General features: G+C 36.5%; 1 protein-coding gene across 1 annotated transcript in view; it reads left to right on the plus strand.

Annotated features, from left to right (window-relative positions):
- The window catches only part of LOC118858538 (cysteine-rich secretory protein 3-like), a 38,402-nt gene extending 27,045 nt beyond the window's left edge, over window positions 1–11,357 (plus strand). The window contains exons 5-7 of the mRNA XM_036769105.1: window positions 2,998–3,092; window positions 10,442–10,530; window positions 11,230–11,357. Coding sequence (XP_036625000.1) covers window positions 2,998–3,092; window positions 10,442–10,530; window positions 11,230–11,357 — 312 coding nt within the window. The remainder of the gene's footprint in view (window positions 1–2,997; window positions 3,093–10,441; window positions 10,531–11,229) is intronic.
- Window positions 11,358–17,658: the final 6,301 nt, after the last annotated feature.

The following is a 17,658-nucleotide window of genomic DNA, read 5'->3' on the forward strand; positions in this document are numbered from 1 at the left end:
GGTGGAACAGACCTTTCCTGCTGACGTACTAACTTGTCTCAGGCTGGAAATTTGTTTCACTCCATCTTTTTGTGTGTTCCTCTGCTCCAGAATTTGTTTAGAGTGATTTTGAAGATGTTTATAGAGGTTTAGTGAGAGTCTAGTCAAGTCCCTGCCTTTATTCTGTCATCTTGGCTCTGCCACTGGGATCAACAATCAATAATTTGATTAAAGCTAATGACGACAACAAGAAATATATCAAAATTTGTGGAGTAAAGTCAAAGCAATAGTTATAGGAAATTTTGTATCTCTAAAAGATCACATCAATAAAAGAGAGGAAAAGCAGACCAATAAATTGGGCATGCAAATAAAAAAAAAGCAAAAACAACAAATTAAAAATTCCCAATTAAAGATTAAAAGAGAAATCTTGAAAATCAAAGGAGAGATTAACAAAATGGATTAAAATGAGCTAATAAAACTAGGATCTGATTTTATGGAAAAAATAGATAAATCATTTGCTATTTTTATTTAAAATAAAAGAAAGAAGAAAATGAAATTACCAGTATTGAAAGTGTGAATGGTGAATGGAAAACCAGATAATGAAATTAGGGCAATTATTAGGAGTTAATTTACCCAATTATATGCCAATAAAACTGACAATCTAAATGCAATGGATGAATATTTATAAAAGTATAAATTGCCCAGATTAACAGAAGAGGAAATAAATAACTCTAGCTTTGGAAAAGAAATTGAACAAGCCCTAAATGAAGGTCCTAAGGAAGAGGAAATATATGAGGCTTTATAAGAAAATTCTACCAAACATTTAAAGATCAATTAATTCGCATACAATTTTTTGAAAAGAAAAAGTCAAACAAGCAGTGCTATGAAATTCTTCTTATGTCACAAATATGATTTTGAAACCTAAAGCAGGGAGAACAAAAACAGAGAAAGAAAACTAGAGACCAATATTCCTAATAATACTAATGAAAATTTAAATAAAATTTAACAAGAAGATTACATTAATTTATCACAATTCTCATGCATTATGACTAGGCTGTTTCCATACCAGGAATGCAGGACTAGTTTAATATTAGGAAAACTATCAACATGATTGATGATATCAATAATGAAAACAACAAAAAATATATGATACATCAATAGATGCAGAAATATCTTTTGATGAATTACAACTCCCATTCATATTAAAAATATTAGCAAGAAAAGAATAAATGGAGCTTTCACTAAAATGATAATGTCTAAAATGAAGAGCGAGCAGTATCTGTCATGGGAATAACCTAGAAGCCTTTCCAATCAAAACAAGGGTAAAGAAAGGATGCCCATTATCATTATTATTTTACTATAGTATAAGAGATATGCTACCTATAGAAATGAGACCAGAAAAAAATTGTAGGAATAATATAAGCAGTGAGGAAACAAAATTAGCACTCTTTTTTCAGATGATATGATGTTATACTTAAAGAACCCTAGAGAGTCGAGTAGAAAAATAGCCAAAACAATTAGTATCATTAGAAAAGTTGTAGAATATAAAATAAATGCACATAAATCAGCATTTCTATATATTATCAATAGTACTTATTGAAGCTGGATCTGAAAGATATCCCACAAGACAGTGCAAAGTACACCTAAATATCAGGAATTTCAGTTCTCTATGGGCTTGTATTTTGATACTTCATGTAACAAGGAAGCCATTCCAATTGTTAAAAACCTAATCTTCAAAGGACTCATGATGGAGAATACTATCAACATCCAGAGAAAGAACTATGAAGTATGAATACAGATTGAGGCATACTTCATGCTCGCCTTTTTCCCCCCTTTTTTTGTCTCTTTTGTTTTTGTTTTTGGGTTTGGGTTTTTTTTTTTGGTTCTGTTTCTTCTTTCTCATGATTCATTTCATTGATCATAATTCTTCTCCACAACTCGACTGGTGTGTAAATTCAATGCGAAGTTATACATGGAAGTTATATGGGATTCCATGCCATCTTGGGGAGGGAGAGGGGGAAGGGAGGGAAGAAAATCGGGAACTCAAAATTAGGTAGAACTGAGTGTTGTAAACTAAAAATAATCTATATATATATATATATATATATATATATATATATATATATATATATACATATATACATATATACATATATATATATTTTTAAAAACCTAATCATTTGAAACAAACAAAATTTTCAGGATGGCCTGTTTGACCCTTAGAAGAAAATTTACTAGAAAAAAAAGAAAGAAAGAAAATTTGCTGGACCAAACTAACATAAACAACACATATATTATTCCATGCACTTGAAGGTAAATAGTGGAAGATTTGTTATATTCTCCAAGACTGCCAACTATGGTAGTCCTGAACCTTCATGGAAAGTTATTTTTTTTAATTACCTAAGAGGTGTGTCATATGGATTTTGGTAAAATGGCTTAATATAAGATGAAGGCAGAAATGTCAAACACCTGGATGTAGACCCCATTGCAGCTGCAATACTAAAAGCTTAAACTTTTTTTCCATTTTACAAGGTTGAAGAAGTTCTTACCTTGATGGCTTGCCATAATACCCACATTTCTCTTTTAATGACTCATCATGGAGTAGAAATGAGCACAGGTCCTTGTAGACTGTGTTAGGAACAAAAATCTCACCTAAGACTTACCCAAGTGGCAGATATTTCTAATTTAGGCCCTATGACAATTCTTGCCTATTGTCTGGGCACTATTTTTACTATGTGTAGAGAGAACTACCAGAAGGAATCTCCAGTTGATGGTGGTATTTTGTTTTTTTGTTGTTTTGTTTTGTTTTTTTCCCTTGACACAGATAAAGTAAACTATACAGGGAAGGAAAAGTAGTTATTTATTTATATTGGGGAAGCCATTGCCCCCACTCCAATCTACCTCTCCCCACAAAAAAAGGAAGGAATTATGGATTGTTGCAACATGGAAGAGTTGTTTGGCATAGGAGAGTTCATACTTTCAAAAATATTCTTATGTAATTTGCTTTTTACATTCTAGGTAATGTGGTATGCAAGTCATCAGCTTGGATGTGCAGTTGCTGAATGTCCTAAGGCTTCTTACAAGTACTATTATGTTTGCCATTACTGCCCTGCGTAAGTAAAAACAATAGAATTTGTAGAAAAGAGTAACATTAATAACACTATTTGAAATGTTTGAATCCATCCAGAAAACTCTACCAAGTTGTAATAAATGAGAGGAAAATACATATGACTGTAGAAATGAACTTCAAAAAAGAATTTCAAATGGTTCCAATTCAACTATTAAATGGAAGTTTTTTCATATGAATGAAACAACATGGTATATTAGAGAGATTCCTGAGTTCTGAGTAATAAAAAAAAATTCTGATTACCATCTTAACTAGTTACAAAACCATGGGAAAATCACATCACCTCTCAGAGTCTCAGTTTCCATATCTATTAAATGGTTCTAGTAACAATGTCATCATTAGCCTTCCTGGGTTGTGATGGAAGCACCTTGTTAAACACAAAATAGCATCCAAATAAGTGGCAATCAGTAAACTAGTATTTATTAAGTGCCTGCTATGTGCCACACACTGCGTTAAGCACTAGAAATATTACATATTTAGTTTGTCAGGTCATTAACTGGAATTGAATAGCATTTTTTATTATGTGACCTTTGGGATTGTGATGGGTCATCATTGTGTTGATCTATTACTAAATCAATCAACCAATAAATCAAGAAACATTTATTGAGTGCTTAATATGTGCCAGGCACTGTGCTAAGCAGTGCTATGGATACAAAAAAGAGGCAAATGACAGTCACTGAAATTAAGAGGGATTGAGGAAGGTTTCCTGTAGCAGGTATGATTTTAGGTGGGACTTAAAGACAGGTCAGCAATCAGAGCGAAGGAGAAAGAGTATTCCAGGCATGAAGGACAGTCAGAAAAAATAAGCCAGAGCCAAAAGATAGGCTTGTTCATGAAAAAAAAAACAGGAGCCCAGTATCACTGTATGAAAGAGTACACGATAGGGAGTAAGGTGTAAGACAGGTAGAGAGGTCAGAGGGTACTAGGTTATGAAGGACTTTGAATACAATCAAAGCATTTTGTATTTGCTCCGGGAAGCAATAGTAAGCCACTGGCATTTATTGATTTGGAGAAGGGGGATGATGTGATCAGATCTGTGTTTTAAGAAAATCACTTTAGTAGTTTAATAGAGAATTCAGACCTCTCCCCTCCTAATTTCCCTATTATTGTAGAATACAACTTCATCATCCCATAGTCCCTCAGATTTGGATTCTTCATTATCTTTCACACACCTTCATAACCAAATTGCTGCCAAGGCCTATAGATTTCACCTTTGCAAGATCTCTCAAATACCACCCACCACCCCCACCCTTCTCTTCTCTGACACACCCACCACTCTTGTGCAGGCCCTCATCACCTCATGTGTTGATTACTGCAATATCCTGCTGGTAGGTCTGCTTGCCTCAAGTCTCTCCCCATTCCAACCCATTTTCTCTTCAGGCACTAGAGTGATTTTCCTAAAATACAGATGCAATAATGTCACTCCCCTATTCAGTAATCTCTAGTGGCTCCTGGTTGTTTCCAGGAGCAAATACAAAATGCTCTGCTTGGCATTCAGAGTCCTTTATAACCTAGAGTCCTCTTACCTTTCCAGTCTTCTAACACCTTACTGCCCAACACATACTCTTTTACCCAGTCACTAGCCTTGTGGTTTTTCCACAAAGAAGACACATCATCTCTCAGCTCTGGGCATTTTCTGGCTGTCCCTCATGCCCGGAATGCTCTCCCTCCTTCACTCCAACTACTGAGCTCATTGGCCTCCTTTAAGTGCCAACTAAACTTTCACCTTCTATGGGAAGTCTCCTCCAATCCCTCTTAATTGCTTTCCCTCTTTTAATCATCTCCCATTTATCCTGTCCATTGCTTGCTTCATATCTGCCTGTTGATTCACCCTCTACATTGTAATATCTTTGATGACAGGGATTGTCTTTTTCCTCTTTTTGTATTCCTAGCATTAGCACAACACCTGGCACAAAGTAGGTACTTAATAAATTTTTGTTGAATAAATAAATGAATGATAGGGGAGAGATGAGCATATTTGTAGGCAGTAGGAAATGAGCCAATAGAGAGGAAGAGACTGAAAACAAGTGAAAGAGTTGAAATGACAATGACCATAATGTATTATAAGAGACAGGATAGAATGGAATCACTTGACAAAATAGAGAGATAAGCCTTGGTAAGGAATAAGGCAGCTTCATCATATGAGATCAGGGTAAAGGAGGAGACAGTGGCAGAAGGCACCTGAGTGATAAGACATAAGGAAGATGGGAAAAGAGGAGGTTTATCATGACTGGCCTCAACATTTTTCCATAAAATATAAGGCCAAATCTTCAGCTAAGATAGCAGCGGGGAGAGGGAGACTTAGAAGTTTTGAGGAGGTTTGAAATGGTTTGGAAGAGCCACTGTGAAGAGTGGGATAGTGAGTTGATAAGAGAACTGAGGTAGGATTTCCTAGCAGCTAATCTGACTACTGACCTACCTGGCTTTCTTTAAATGTCACCTAAATAATACCTGCTACAAAAACCTTCCTCAGTCCCCCTTAATTCCAATCATTTCCCTCTCTTAATTATTTCTTATTTGTCCTGTATATATTACTGTCTTTGTATATATATATTTTGCATGCTGACTCTCCCATTAGCTCCTTGATGGCAGGAACTGTCTTTTGCCTCTTGGTATCCACAGAACAATACTTAGTACATTTTAGGTGCTTAATAAAGGTTTATTGAATGGTTGCTTGATTGACTTTGTAACCCTAATCAACACAATGATGACCCACCCCAATTCCCAAGGACACATAATAAAAAATGCTATCCATCTTCAGTTAGTGAACTGATAAACTCAATATGCAGAATGAAGTGTATTTTTTCTCTTTCTTTTTCTTGCTTTTTTTCAGAACTTAACTAATGCTGAAATTTATTTTGCATGACTTTATACATGTAATTAAGTTTTATATTCCTTGCATTCTCAGTGGCTGAGAGAGGAAAAGAATTTGAACCTGAAGATAAATTTAAATTAAATTAATTAAAAAGAGCAATAATAAAGCTAACAAGGGGGAAAAGTTTGGAGGGAAAGATGTTTGGTTTGGGACATGTTGATTTTAATATGACTAGGGGACATCCAGTTTGAGATGTCTAATAGGCACTTAGGGACAGTTAGGTGGTACAGTGGCTAGTGTGCCAGGCCTGGAGTCAGGGAGACATCTTCCTGAGTTCAAATCTGGCTTCAGACACTTACTAGCTATGTGACCCCAGGCAAGTCATTTAACACTATTTGCCCCAGTTCCTCATCTGTAAAATAAGTTGAAGAAAGAAATGTCAAACTACTCTGACTCCCTACCAAGAGAACCCTAAATAGGGTAACAAAGAGTCACACATGACTGAAATGAATGAACAACAATAGGCGCTTAGAGATGGGAGAATGCAAATTGGGAGAGACATTAGGGCTGGATAAGTAGATCTTAGAGTCATCAGCATAGCTATGATCTTTGGAGTCGTGGGAATTGATAAGATCACCAAGTAAAATAGAGGAATAAGAGAAGAATGCCCAGGACAGAGCTTTGGGGGACATTCATGGTTATCAGGTGTGATTTTGGTGAAGAAAGGATGAGCAAAGGAGACAGAGAAAGAGCAATCAGAACTGAAAGAGGGCATGAAAACCTAGAGGAAAACTTATTGTCAAGGAAAAGAGGGAGATTGACAGTATCAGAGGCTACTAAGAGCTCAAGAAATATGAAGACTGAAAAAAGACAATGAGATTTGGAAAATAAATCATTAGTAATCTTGGACAGAATATTTTTGTTGAACACTGAAACTGAAAGCCAGACTAAAATAGTTTAAGAAGCGAGTGGAGGAAAAGGAAGTAGAAACATCAATTGCATACAACATTCTCAAGGAGTTTAGACCAAAAGAGGAGAAGATATATAGGATGATAATTAGTGGGGATGGATCAGTCAAGAGAGTATGGAAGAGACATGGGCATAGAGAAGCAGTCTGTAGATGGGGAGACATTGAAGATTAATAAGAGAGTAGGAATAAAAGAGAGTTAAATTGCAAAAGGATATAAGATGGAATGTGATCATTTACTTATATAGGGGATTGTCTAGGCAAGGAGAAGAGAAATCTCTCCATATGAAAAAAACATGAAGTAGATAATGACAGAAGACATTTGAGTGATGTGTGATGAGGAATGGAAGAAAAAGGATGAATGACCACAAAGTTTTTTCAGTGAAATACAAGGCAAGGTTTTCAGCTGAGAAGGTAGGAAGAAGAATAATTGTGGAAGTTTTAAGCAATGAAAAAAAAGTTTGAAAAATGAAAACTTCCAGGAATATTATAGCCAAATTCCAGAGCTCTCAGGTCAAAGAGAAAATACTGCAAGCAGTTAGAAAGAAACAAGTTAAGAATCATGGAGCCACAGTCAGGATATCACAAGATTTAGCAGCTTCTACATCAAAGAATCAGAAGGCTTGTTATATGACAATACAGAGGGCAAAGGAGCTGTGATGATAACCAAGAATCACCTACCCAGCAAAACTGAGTATAATCCTTCAGGGGAAAATGGATATTCAAAGAAATAGAGTACTTTCAAGCATTTTTTATGAAAAGACCAGAGCTGAATAGAAAATTTAACTGTCAAATACAAGACCCAAAAGAAGCATAAAAAGGTAAACAGGAAAGGGTAATCATAAAGGACTTACTAAGGTTAAACTGTTTACATTCCTAAATGGGAAGATGATACTTGTAACTCATTGTTGTTGCTGCTGCTGCTCTTGTTGTTGTTGTTGTTGTTTGTCCTTCATGACCATGACATCAGGGAAGTGACCCCATGACATGCAAATGAATTGGATTTAAGTGAAGGAAGGCTGTGCAATCATCAGCCTCATTTGCTCCTCCAATGCCATGCCCAAAGGAATGTTAATTTGATGGCTTAAATTTCAAAAGATAATATGAGATTTATGGGCTAGATTTAGTTCTAAAGGACTGTGCCCTAAACCCAAATCACTCTGGCTCTCATTGACTGGCAAACTTATAACTCTTAAAATCTTTCCCATTATTAAGTCAGTTAAAAGGAATACATATAGACAGAAGGATACAGGTGTGAGTTGAATATAAGGGAATGATATCTAAAAAAAATTAAATTAAAGCATGAGAAAGAGGAATGCACTGGGAGAAAGGGAATGAGATAGATAGGATAGGGTAAACTGTCTCACATAAAAGAGGCAAGAAAAAACTTTTCCAGTGGAGGGAAAACTAGGGGAAGTGGTGGGGAAAACTTGAATCTTACTCTCATCAGAATAGGCTCAAAGACAGAATAATGTACACACTCAATTGGGTATAGAAATCTATCTTAAACTACAGGGAAGTAGGAGGGGAAGGAGATAAAAGAAGGGGAAGCAGGTGACAGGAGGGAGGGCAGATTAAGGTAGATGGTGGTGAGAAGCAAAACACTTCTTTTTTTAATATGTTTTATTTTCCCCCCAATTACACGTTAAAACAATTTTAATATTTTTGAAAGTTTTGAGTTCCAAATTCTATCCCTTTTCCCTCCTCTTCTCCCCTCCCCCTTCCCTGAGATGGTAAACAATCATATATAGGGTACACATGGTCCATTATGTAGAACATTTCCCTATTAGTCATTGTGTACAAGAAGACTTGAATAAAAGAAAAAGAAAGTGAAAATAGTACACTTCAGTCTGTATTCAAATAATATCAGTTCTTTCTCTAAAGAGAGACAGCATGCTTCATCATTTGGCCTTTGGGATTGCCTTAGATCATTGTATTGCTCAGAATAGCTAAGTCATTCACAGTTCTTAATTGTACAATATTGCTGTTACTGTGTACAACATTCTCCTTCTTCTGTTCACTTCACTATGTATCAGTTTATGTAAGTCTTTCCAGGGTTTTTCTGAAATATTCCTGCTTGTCATTTTTGAAATATTCTATTCTATTACAATCATGTACCATAGCTACTTTAGTTATTCTCCAATTGATGGGTATCCCTTTGATTTCCAATTCTTAACCATCACAAAAGGGGAGCTATAAATTTTTTGTATAAACAGTTCTATTTTCCTTTTTGGGGGGGTTGGGGATATGTCTTTGGGATGTAGTCCTAACAGTGGTATTGCTAGATCAAAGCTGGATCACAGTTGGATAGCCCTTTGGGCATAGTTCCGAATTATTCTCCAGAATGGTTGGATCAGTTTACAACTACACTGACAGTGAATTAGTATCCCAGTTTTCCCCACATTCTCTCCAACATATAAATTTCACCTTTTTGTCATATTAGCCAATCTGATATGTCTGAGGTGGTACCCCAGAGTTGCTTTAATTTACATTTATCGAACCAATAATGATTCTGAGCATTTTTAACACTTTTGAGGAGGGATGGGGTGAAAATGGAGAGAGAATAGAATATACAGGGGAAAATAGGATGGAGATAAATACAATTGGCAATCATAACTCAGAAAAAATTGAAGAAAGTTTATCTGATAAAAGTCTCATTTTTTAAATGTATAGAGAATTGAGACAAATTTATAAAAATAAGAGCCATTCCCCAATTGATAAATGATTAGAAGATATGAACAGTTAGTTTTCAGATGAAGTAATGAGAGTCATCTATAGTCACACAAAAATATGTTCCAAATTACTGTTGATTATGGACACGCAAGTTAAAACAACTCTGAGATACCATCTCACACCTATTAGATTAACTAATAGAATAGAAAATGGCAAATGTTGGAGGAGATGTGGGAAAATTAAGACATTAATGTACTGTTGGTGGAGTTGTGAACTGATTCAACCATTGTGTAAAGCCATTTGGAACAATGCTCAAAAGGTTATAAAACCACGCATACCCTTTGACTAAGCAATACCACTACTAGGTCTGTTTTCCAAAAGAGATAAAAAACAAAAAGCAAAAGCACCTATATTTACAAAAATATGTACAGCAGCTCTTTTCTAGTGGCAAAGAAGTGAAAATTGAGGTGATGCCCATTAATTTGAGAATGGCTGAACAAACTGTGGCATATGACTGTAATGGAATACTATTGTGCTATAAGATTTAATGAGCAGGATACTCTAAGAAAAACCTGGAAAGACTTACATGAATTGATGCAAAGTGAAATGAGTCTATTGTGTCCTACCCTTTTGACAGCTTTCATTTTTTCTTTCCCAAAAGTCCTTGCAGGGTTCAAGATCAGTCTCTTTCCCCAAGTCTCTCTATTCCCTTATTCATTGCCAAAATCAGGTTACTTTTGAAGTAACTTTTTAGAAAAGTTAATTAAGGAGCTATAAAACTGATAGCTAATGTCATTCTGGCAACATATTGTAAAAGAAAATATTTGAGAACAAGGTCAAAAAATGACTTGAATGTCTTCTCTCTTCTTTTATATTCCAGTGGAAATGTTCTGCCTAGAAAAAATTCCCCTTATGAAATAGGAACATCATGTGCCAAGTGCGCAAACTCCTGTAGCAACAACTTGTGCAGTAAGTTTGAGGGAATTAATTTACTTACTGTGGGAATTCAAAAGTGATTTCAATTTTTATTTTGGGGAGGTAATGTATCAATAGAAACCATTTAATTATGACCAGTTATGGATGGTTCGTTTGATGAGATGACTCAAGCTGCTCTAAGTGATCTCAGTATTTCAGTTCAGTGTATCTACACCTTGATGATCAGGCTACAAGGAAAAATAATGTTATACTATGTGAATTAAGAGTCATAGTCACAGTCAGTTTCTGGGCATTTTCAAAACAAAAATACAATGAAGGCCGACTATCAGGTAACATTTATCCACATGATCATGGCCCACAAGAAAATGCCAAATTATCCATGCCTAGTCTGTATATTACATGGAAGAAAATAAAAATCCCATGTGTCTCTAAGTAATAATGTTGCCTCAAAATTTGCAAAGGTTAATATATTACCTTTAGCTGCAGTATTAACACCTTTGATAAGGCATTTCTCTGCTATATGTTTGATTCAAAGGCTTCATGTGGGACTGACAGGATGTGTGTGGCCCTCTAGTCATAGTTTGGATATCCTGTACTTTACAACACCAAAAGTTCTGCCAAAATTATTTCTTGCTGAATTGGTTATCTGTCATATTATAGGTTGGGTTGGCATAGCCTATATTGGGAAGGAGAATGAAGCTGAAAAATTTTCAATGTTTGCTTTAATTTCAGCTAATCCTTGTTCATACACTGATGGTGCTTCAAACTGTCCTAAACTGAAAAAACAATATTCCTGCAATAATCCAACTGTCAAGACCCATTGCAAGGCTTCCTGTCAATGCACCGATAAAATCTATTAAACTTCTTATTGGAAATTTGCTTCCATCAAGAGGATAATCAGAACGTAGTAACACTAGCAATGATTATTTTAAAAAATATATATATCATGCCTACAGTGAGGCCGTAAGATACTATTCCTAATTAGCTTCAGAAATTAATGTGTCATTTAATCCTGGGCATCAGTTTCTTTTCATCAAATCATTCAGGGGTTCACACATGTCCTATAAAGGATGTCTTAAACTGACTCACTGAAATTAAAAAGAAAATTAAAAACCACCTTTGTTTCCTAGCTTTAAATTCCTAGGTCAGTAATATGAAAATGAGCACAAACTATGATAACTTGGTTTTTTTAATTTTTTATAATAATGGTGTTCTTTGCAAAAATCGATGGATTGAAAATGTGTTTGCAATTCACCAATATGCCTCACTCTAAGTTCCTGAGATCACAACTGTTCTGGTCCTGAGCTAACTATGAAAACTCTCTTTTCAAAGAACAAAATAGAAAAAAAGTTTATCAGTCTCTATTCAAGTTGCTTCTCTCCAGGATGAAGAATTAATTCTAATATGTACTTTCTACTTTGTCATTATGGCCTTTTCTGTAATTTTACTAATATCAATCAGCTTTTAGAATAAAAGATTTGCAATTACTCCATCTGCGTCTTGGTAACAAATGATTCTTGGATGTTATCTGCAATGCTGACAAACCCTAACCACACCTAACAATCTGGACCCATTTTCTAATTTGCTTTATGACGTGGCCTGTCAGAAAGGTGCCCATTTCTAAGCAAGCTTTCCCATTGACAAGAATTGAATTCAGACTGGAAGAATCCCTTACATTAATCTAAGACAAATCTATAGAAAATAGAATCATTGATCAGATCTTCTCATTGATGTGCTCTTTTCTGTATCATGATTCCAAAACAGTGCAGGACTTAACAGTGGATGACAAAAGATCTGCAACAAATCAGACGTGCATGACATAAAACTTTGATATAGTGCCCTCTCTGGAGCTACAAGTTGAGCCACACACAATAATAGAAAAGAAGTATTGCCTAGCCATAACATAGAAAGGATATCCAATAAGGATACTCCAACATTGAACTTGGATCAACCTGATCCTTCTTCTCCCTATGTGGATACTTTTCTGCTCAACAGGGTGAATCATGAATGCTTTGGTGCTGTGTCTCATAGAACACTTTTACTAGAACTTCTAAAATTTAGCTTATGTTTGCTTTCTTATCAACCCTATATTTCAGGAGTCACATCCTAAATGCCTTCCAAGAGATGGTGGCACCATCCTCTGAATACTTAGTTAGCTACCAGGCTCTATGCCTTATCACCTCCCCATTCCCAGAACTCTGCACACCATCTCCAACTACCCACCACTATCCCCAAAGCAAGTATTTTGATTATTAGAAGTATTTGCCCAAGCTACAGATTTCATTATCTCCTACCCAAATTTTACCAGTTTGTCAGTCCCCTCCTAAACAGCATTACTTTGGAGGAGACTCATAGCTAAATGATGAAGCCATTTAGTTGGGATTCTGCCCAGAAGACAGGATCTAACTGCCCCTAAGGCATAATCGTCACAGCATGTGGCAAGCCATGGAGTGGGGGTGGTGCATAGAATAAGCATGTCTTCCTAAAACCTGCAAAGGTGCTTAGATTCTCCACTCAGGTCATTTTTATCCAGTTCTACAAAGCTGGCATTTGGTGTAACGTTGTTGTATCTGTCAGGCACATAAGTGGGGAGATTGATTAGGATACTTGAAAAGAAAACCTCTCAAGGATAGGGTATGTCTCTTTTCTTAGCAATTCTCATCATGAGTTTGTACACAATGGTGTATCCTAGTGGACAGCACCATTAAGAAGCCTACCTTTTGTGAACAGGAAAGAGAAACCATAAGGGATTTATTAAAGTTGAACTGTTTACATTCCAACATGGAAACATATTTGTAACTCATGAGACCTTTCTCAGTATTAGAGTAGTTGGAGGGAATGATATCTAAAAAATGAAATTAAGGGTATAAAGAGAGGAATTAACTGGGAGAAGTAGAAAAGGAAAGGTAGAAGGGGTAAATTATCTCACATAAAAGAGGCAAGAAAACATTTTTAACGTGGAGGGGAAGAGGGAGGAGGTGAGAGGAAAGGAGTGAAACTCACTCTCATTGAATTTGGCTTAAGGAGGGAATAACACACACACTCAATTGGATATGGAAATCTATCTTCCCCTACAGGAAAGTAGGGGAAAAGAGGATAAGAGAAGGGAGGATGATAGAAGAGAGGACAGAGTGGGGGAGGGGGTAGTCAGAAACAAACACTTTTGAGGAGGGACAGGGCCAAAGGAGAGTACAGAATAAATGGGGAGTGGGATAGGATAGAAGGAAATATAGTTAGTCTTTCACAATATGACTATTATGGGAGAGTTTTGAATAACTACACATATATACCCTATTTTGAATTGCTTGCTTTCTCAATGAGGGTGGGTGGGGAGGGAAGAAGGGAGAGAATTTGTAACTCAAAGTTTTAAAAATGAATGTTAAAAATTGTTCTTACATGCAACTAACTTGCCCTACAGGAAAATAGAAGAGAAGGGGATGAAAGAAAGGGGGGTGATAGAAGAAGGGCAGACTAGGGGAAGGGGCAATCAGAATGCACACTGTCTTTGGGTGGAAGGAGAGGAGAGAGAGGGAGAAAATATGGAACTCAAAATCCTGTGGAAGTGAATGTGGAAAACTAAAAATAAATTAATTAACAGAAAAGCCTACCTTTTGATATGACCTACAGTGGCCTGAGCTCCCTTTCATACTAGGAGTACATTTCATGAGCCACGGGATACCAAATATGTGTATGGTTGTGTTTGTGTATGTATATAACAATTTATGGTCTATAAAGCATTTTCAAATTCCTTTTTAAATTTGATTTTTATAACAACCCTACAAAGTAGGTTACACAAGTACCTCTATTAGTCACTACAAGGTCAATTATGCTTAGAAAGATAATCTTGTGGTGGAGCCAAGATAGTGGAGTAAAAGCACGGACTTACTTGGGCTCTGCCCTAAACCCTTCCAAATACCTGTAAAGAATGACTCTAACCAAATTCTAGAGCTGCAGAACCCACAAAATGACAGAGTGAAACAAATTTCCATCTAAAGACAACCAAGAAGATCAACAGGAAAGGTCTATTGCACTGAGCTGGGAGAGAAACACAGTCCAACATGGGCCATACAGCATAGACAGGGGACTGAATCATGAGCAGCTGTGGTGGTTAACAGATTTCTCAACCCATAAATGCCAAAGACAACACTGAAGGTCAGTTGGAAAGGTCTGTCCCAACCTAGCTGAGAGAGGAGTGTGGCCCAGCCCCAGCCCTGGTGTGGTGGCAGCAGCAGTAGCTGCTTTCAGAGCTCTCTGCCCACAGATGGTGGGGCTATTGAGTGACTGATCAGAGGGGGATTGAAGGGATTTCTTTGCTGGCATGGAGGCAGGATTCTCTTGCTTTGCCCTGCTTGCAACTGGGTCACAGTCCTGGGTGGCAGTCCTGGAGTGAGGAGGAACTTCTGGCTGGAACTCACAGTTCCAAGGCAGAAAAGAGTGCTTGTGGTTACTCAAAGACCAGAGTAGAAGCCAGGAAAGGGGTAAATACCTCCTGTTTGATCATACCATCCTGGAAGGACTGAAAATTTACAGGCCCCTAGATATATCTCTGAAAATAGCTGCACAAGTGCCCTAAAGTACACCCTTCACACTGTAAGCAGAGTCCTACCTTAACAAAGAGTTAAAAGGCATGTATTTGGATGTAAAAATGAGCAAAAAGTGTAAAAAAAACTTAGACTATAAAATCTTACTTTGGTGACAAAGAAGATCAAAACATACAACCGGAAGACAAAGACAAACCTTTGACAAAGTCAAACCTCCTACGTCAAAAGCCTCCATGAAAAATATGAATTGGTCAAAGGCCATGGAAGAGCTCAAAAGGTATTTTGAAAATCAAGCAAGAAAAGTAGAGGAAAAATTGAGAATAGAAATGAGAGTGATGCAAGAAAATCAGGAAAAACTAGTGAGCAGCTTGCTAATGGAGACCCCCAAAATACTGAAGAAAATAAATATAGCCTAACCAAATGGCCAAGGGGGTCCAAAAAGCCACGAGGAGAAGAATATCTTAAAAGGAAGAATTTTTCAAATGGAAAAGGAGGTCCAAAAGTTCATTGAAGAGAATAATTCCTGGAAAATTAGAATGGAGCAAATGGAAGCTAATGACTCTGTAAGAAATCATGAAACTTTAAAACAGAACCAAAAGAATGAAAAAAATAGAAGACGACGTGAAATATCTCATTGGAAAAACCACAGGCCTAGAAAATAGATCCAGGAGAGATAATTTAGAAATTATTGGACTACCTGTAAGCCATGATCAAAAAAAGAGCCTAGACATCATCTTTGAAGAAATTACCAAGGAAAACTGCCTTGATACCCCAGAAGGTAAAATAGAAATTGAAAGAACCCACTGATCACCTCCTGAAAGAGATCCCAAAAGTAAAACTCCTAGAAATATTGTTAACCAAGTTCCAGAGTTCCCAGGTTAAGGAGAAAATATTGCAAGCAGCCAGAAAGAAACAATTCAGGTATTGTGGAAACACAATCAGGACAATACAAGATTTAGCAGCTTCTACATTAAGGGATCAGAGGGTTTGGAATGTGATATTCCAGAGGTCAAAAATCATCTACCTAGTGAAAGCAAGTATAATCCTTAAGGGGAAGAAATAGGTGTTCAATGAAATAGAGGACTTTCAAGAATTATTGATGAAAAGACTGGAGCTGAATAGAAAATTTGACTTTTAAATACAAGAATCAAGAGAAGCATGAAAAGGTGAACAGGAAAGAGAAATCATAAGAGACTTATTAAAGTTGAATTGTTTATATTTCTACATGGAATCATAATATTTCTAACTCCTGAGACCTTTTACAGTATTAGGATCGTTGGAGGATGAAGGCATGATATCTAAAAAATAAAATTAAGGGACAAGAGAGGAATGTACTGGGAGAAGGAGAAAGGGAGAGGTAGAATGGGGTAAACTATTTCACATAAAAGAGGTGAGAAAGAGCTTTTATAATGGAGGGAAAGAGGGGGGAGGTGAGAGTGAATGAGCAAACCTTACTTTCATTGAATTTGACTTAAGGAGGGAATAACATACACACACAATTAGGTATCGAAATTTACCATACAGGAAAGTGGAGGGATAAAAGAGGGGGGATGAAAGAAGGGAGGGGAGATTTGGGGAGAGGGTAGTCAGAAGCAAACACTTTTGAGGAGGGACAGGGTCAAAGGAAAGAATAGAATAAATAGGTGGATGGAAATATAGTCTTTCACAATATGACAATTATGGAAGTGTTTTGCATAACTACACATGTATAACCTAAATGAAATTGCTTGCCTTCTCAATGAAGATGGGTGGGGAGGGAAGAAGGGAGAGAATTTGGAACTCAAAGTTAAAAAAAAATGTTAAAATAGTTTTTACATACAACTGAGAAATAAGATAATTCAGGCAATCAAGTATAATAATCTATTTTACCCTACAAGAAAGCAGGAGGAAAGGGGATAAGGAAGGAGGTTGATAAAAGGGAGGGCAGACTGGGGCAAAGGTAATTGGAATGCATGACATCTTGGGGTATGGGGAGCAGAGAGATGGGGTGAAAATTAGGAACTCAAAATCTTGTGGAAATGAATGTTGAAAACTAAAAATAAATTACTGTATTTCCCCATGTGTAAGATGCATCCTTTTTAAAAAAAATTTGGGGTCTAAAAACTGGGTGCATCTTAAACAGTGGTTGTAGATTTTTTTTTTGCTTGCATTTCCCACCTTTCCCACCTGTTTTTGTGCTCATTGTTGTAGATTATTTTTACTTGTATTTCCCGCTTTTTTGCACTTGTTGTCTTTGCGCTCATTGTTTCACATTTGTTACTGGTACACTAGGTTACACTCAGAAAAGATTTTCGTACAATGCTGAATTCAAGTTAAAAGTGATCCGGTTTGCAAAAGTGAATGGAAATCGTGCTGCTGAACATAAGTTTGGTCCTCCTCCAACTGAGAAAGCAATCCGAGAATGGCTACAGGAAGAAGAAACCCTACTGAAAACTCCATGGCAGAAGAAAGCCATGAGAAGCAAGTCAGTAAAATGACCTGATTTAGAGAGGGAATTGAAGATATGGATTGAAGAACAAAGGGCAATTAGAATTCCTGTGTCCACAGATGGTTCAGCATGAGGCAAGAAGAATTGCTGATGAAAAAGAAGTTACTGATTTCAAAGGAGGACACAATTGGT

This window comes from Trichosurus vulpecula, chromosome 7, assembly GCF_011100635.1.
Source record: "Trichosurus vulpecula isolate mTriVul1 chromosome 7, mTriVul1.pri, whole genome shotgun sequence".
In the NCBI taxonomy this organism is placed as follows: Eukaryota; Metazoa; Chordata; class Mammalia; order Diprotodontia; family Phalangeridae; genus Trichosurus; species Trichosurus vulpecula.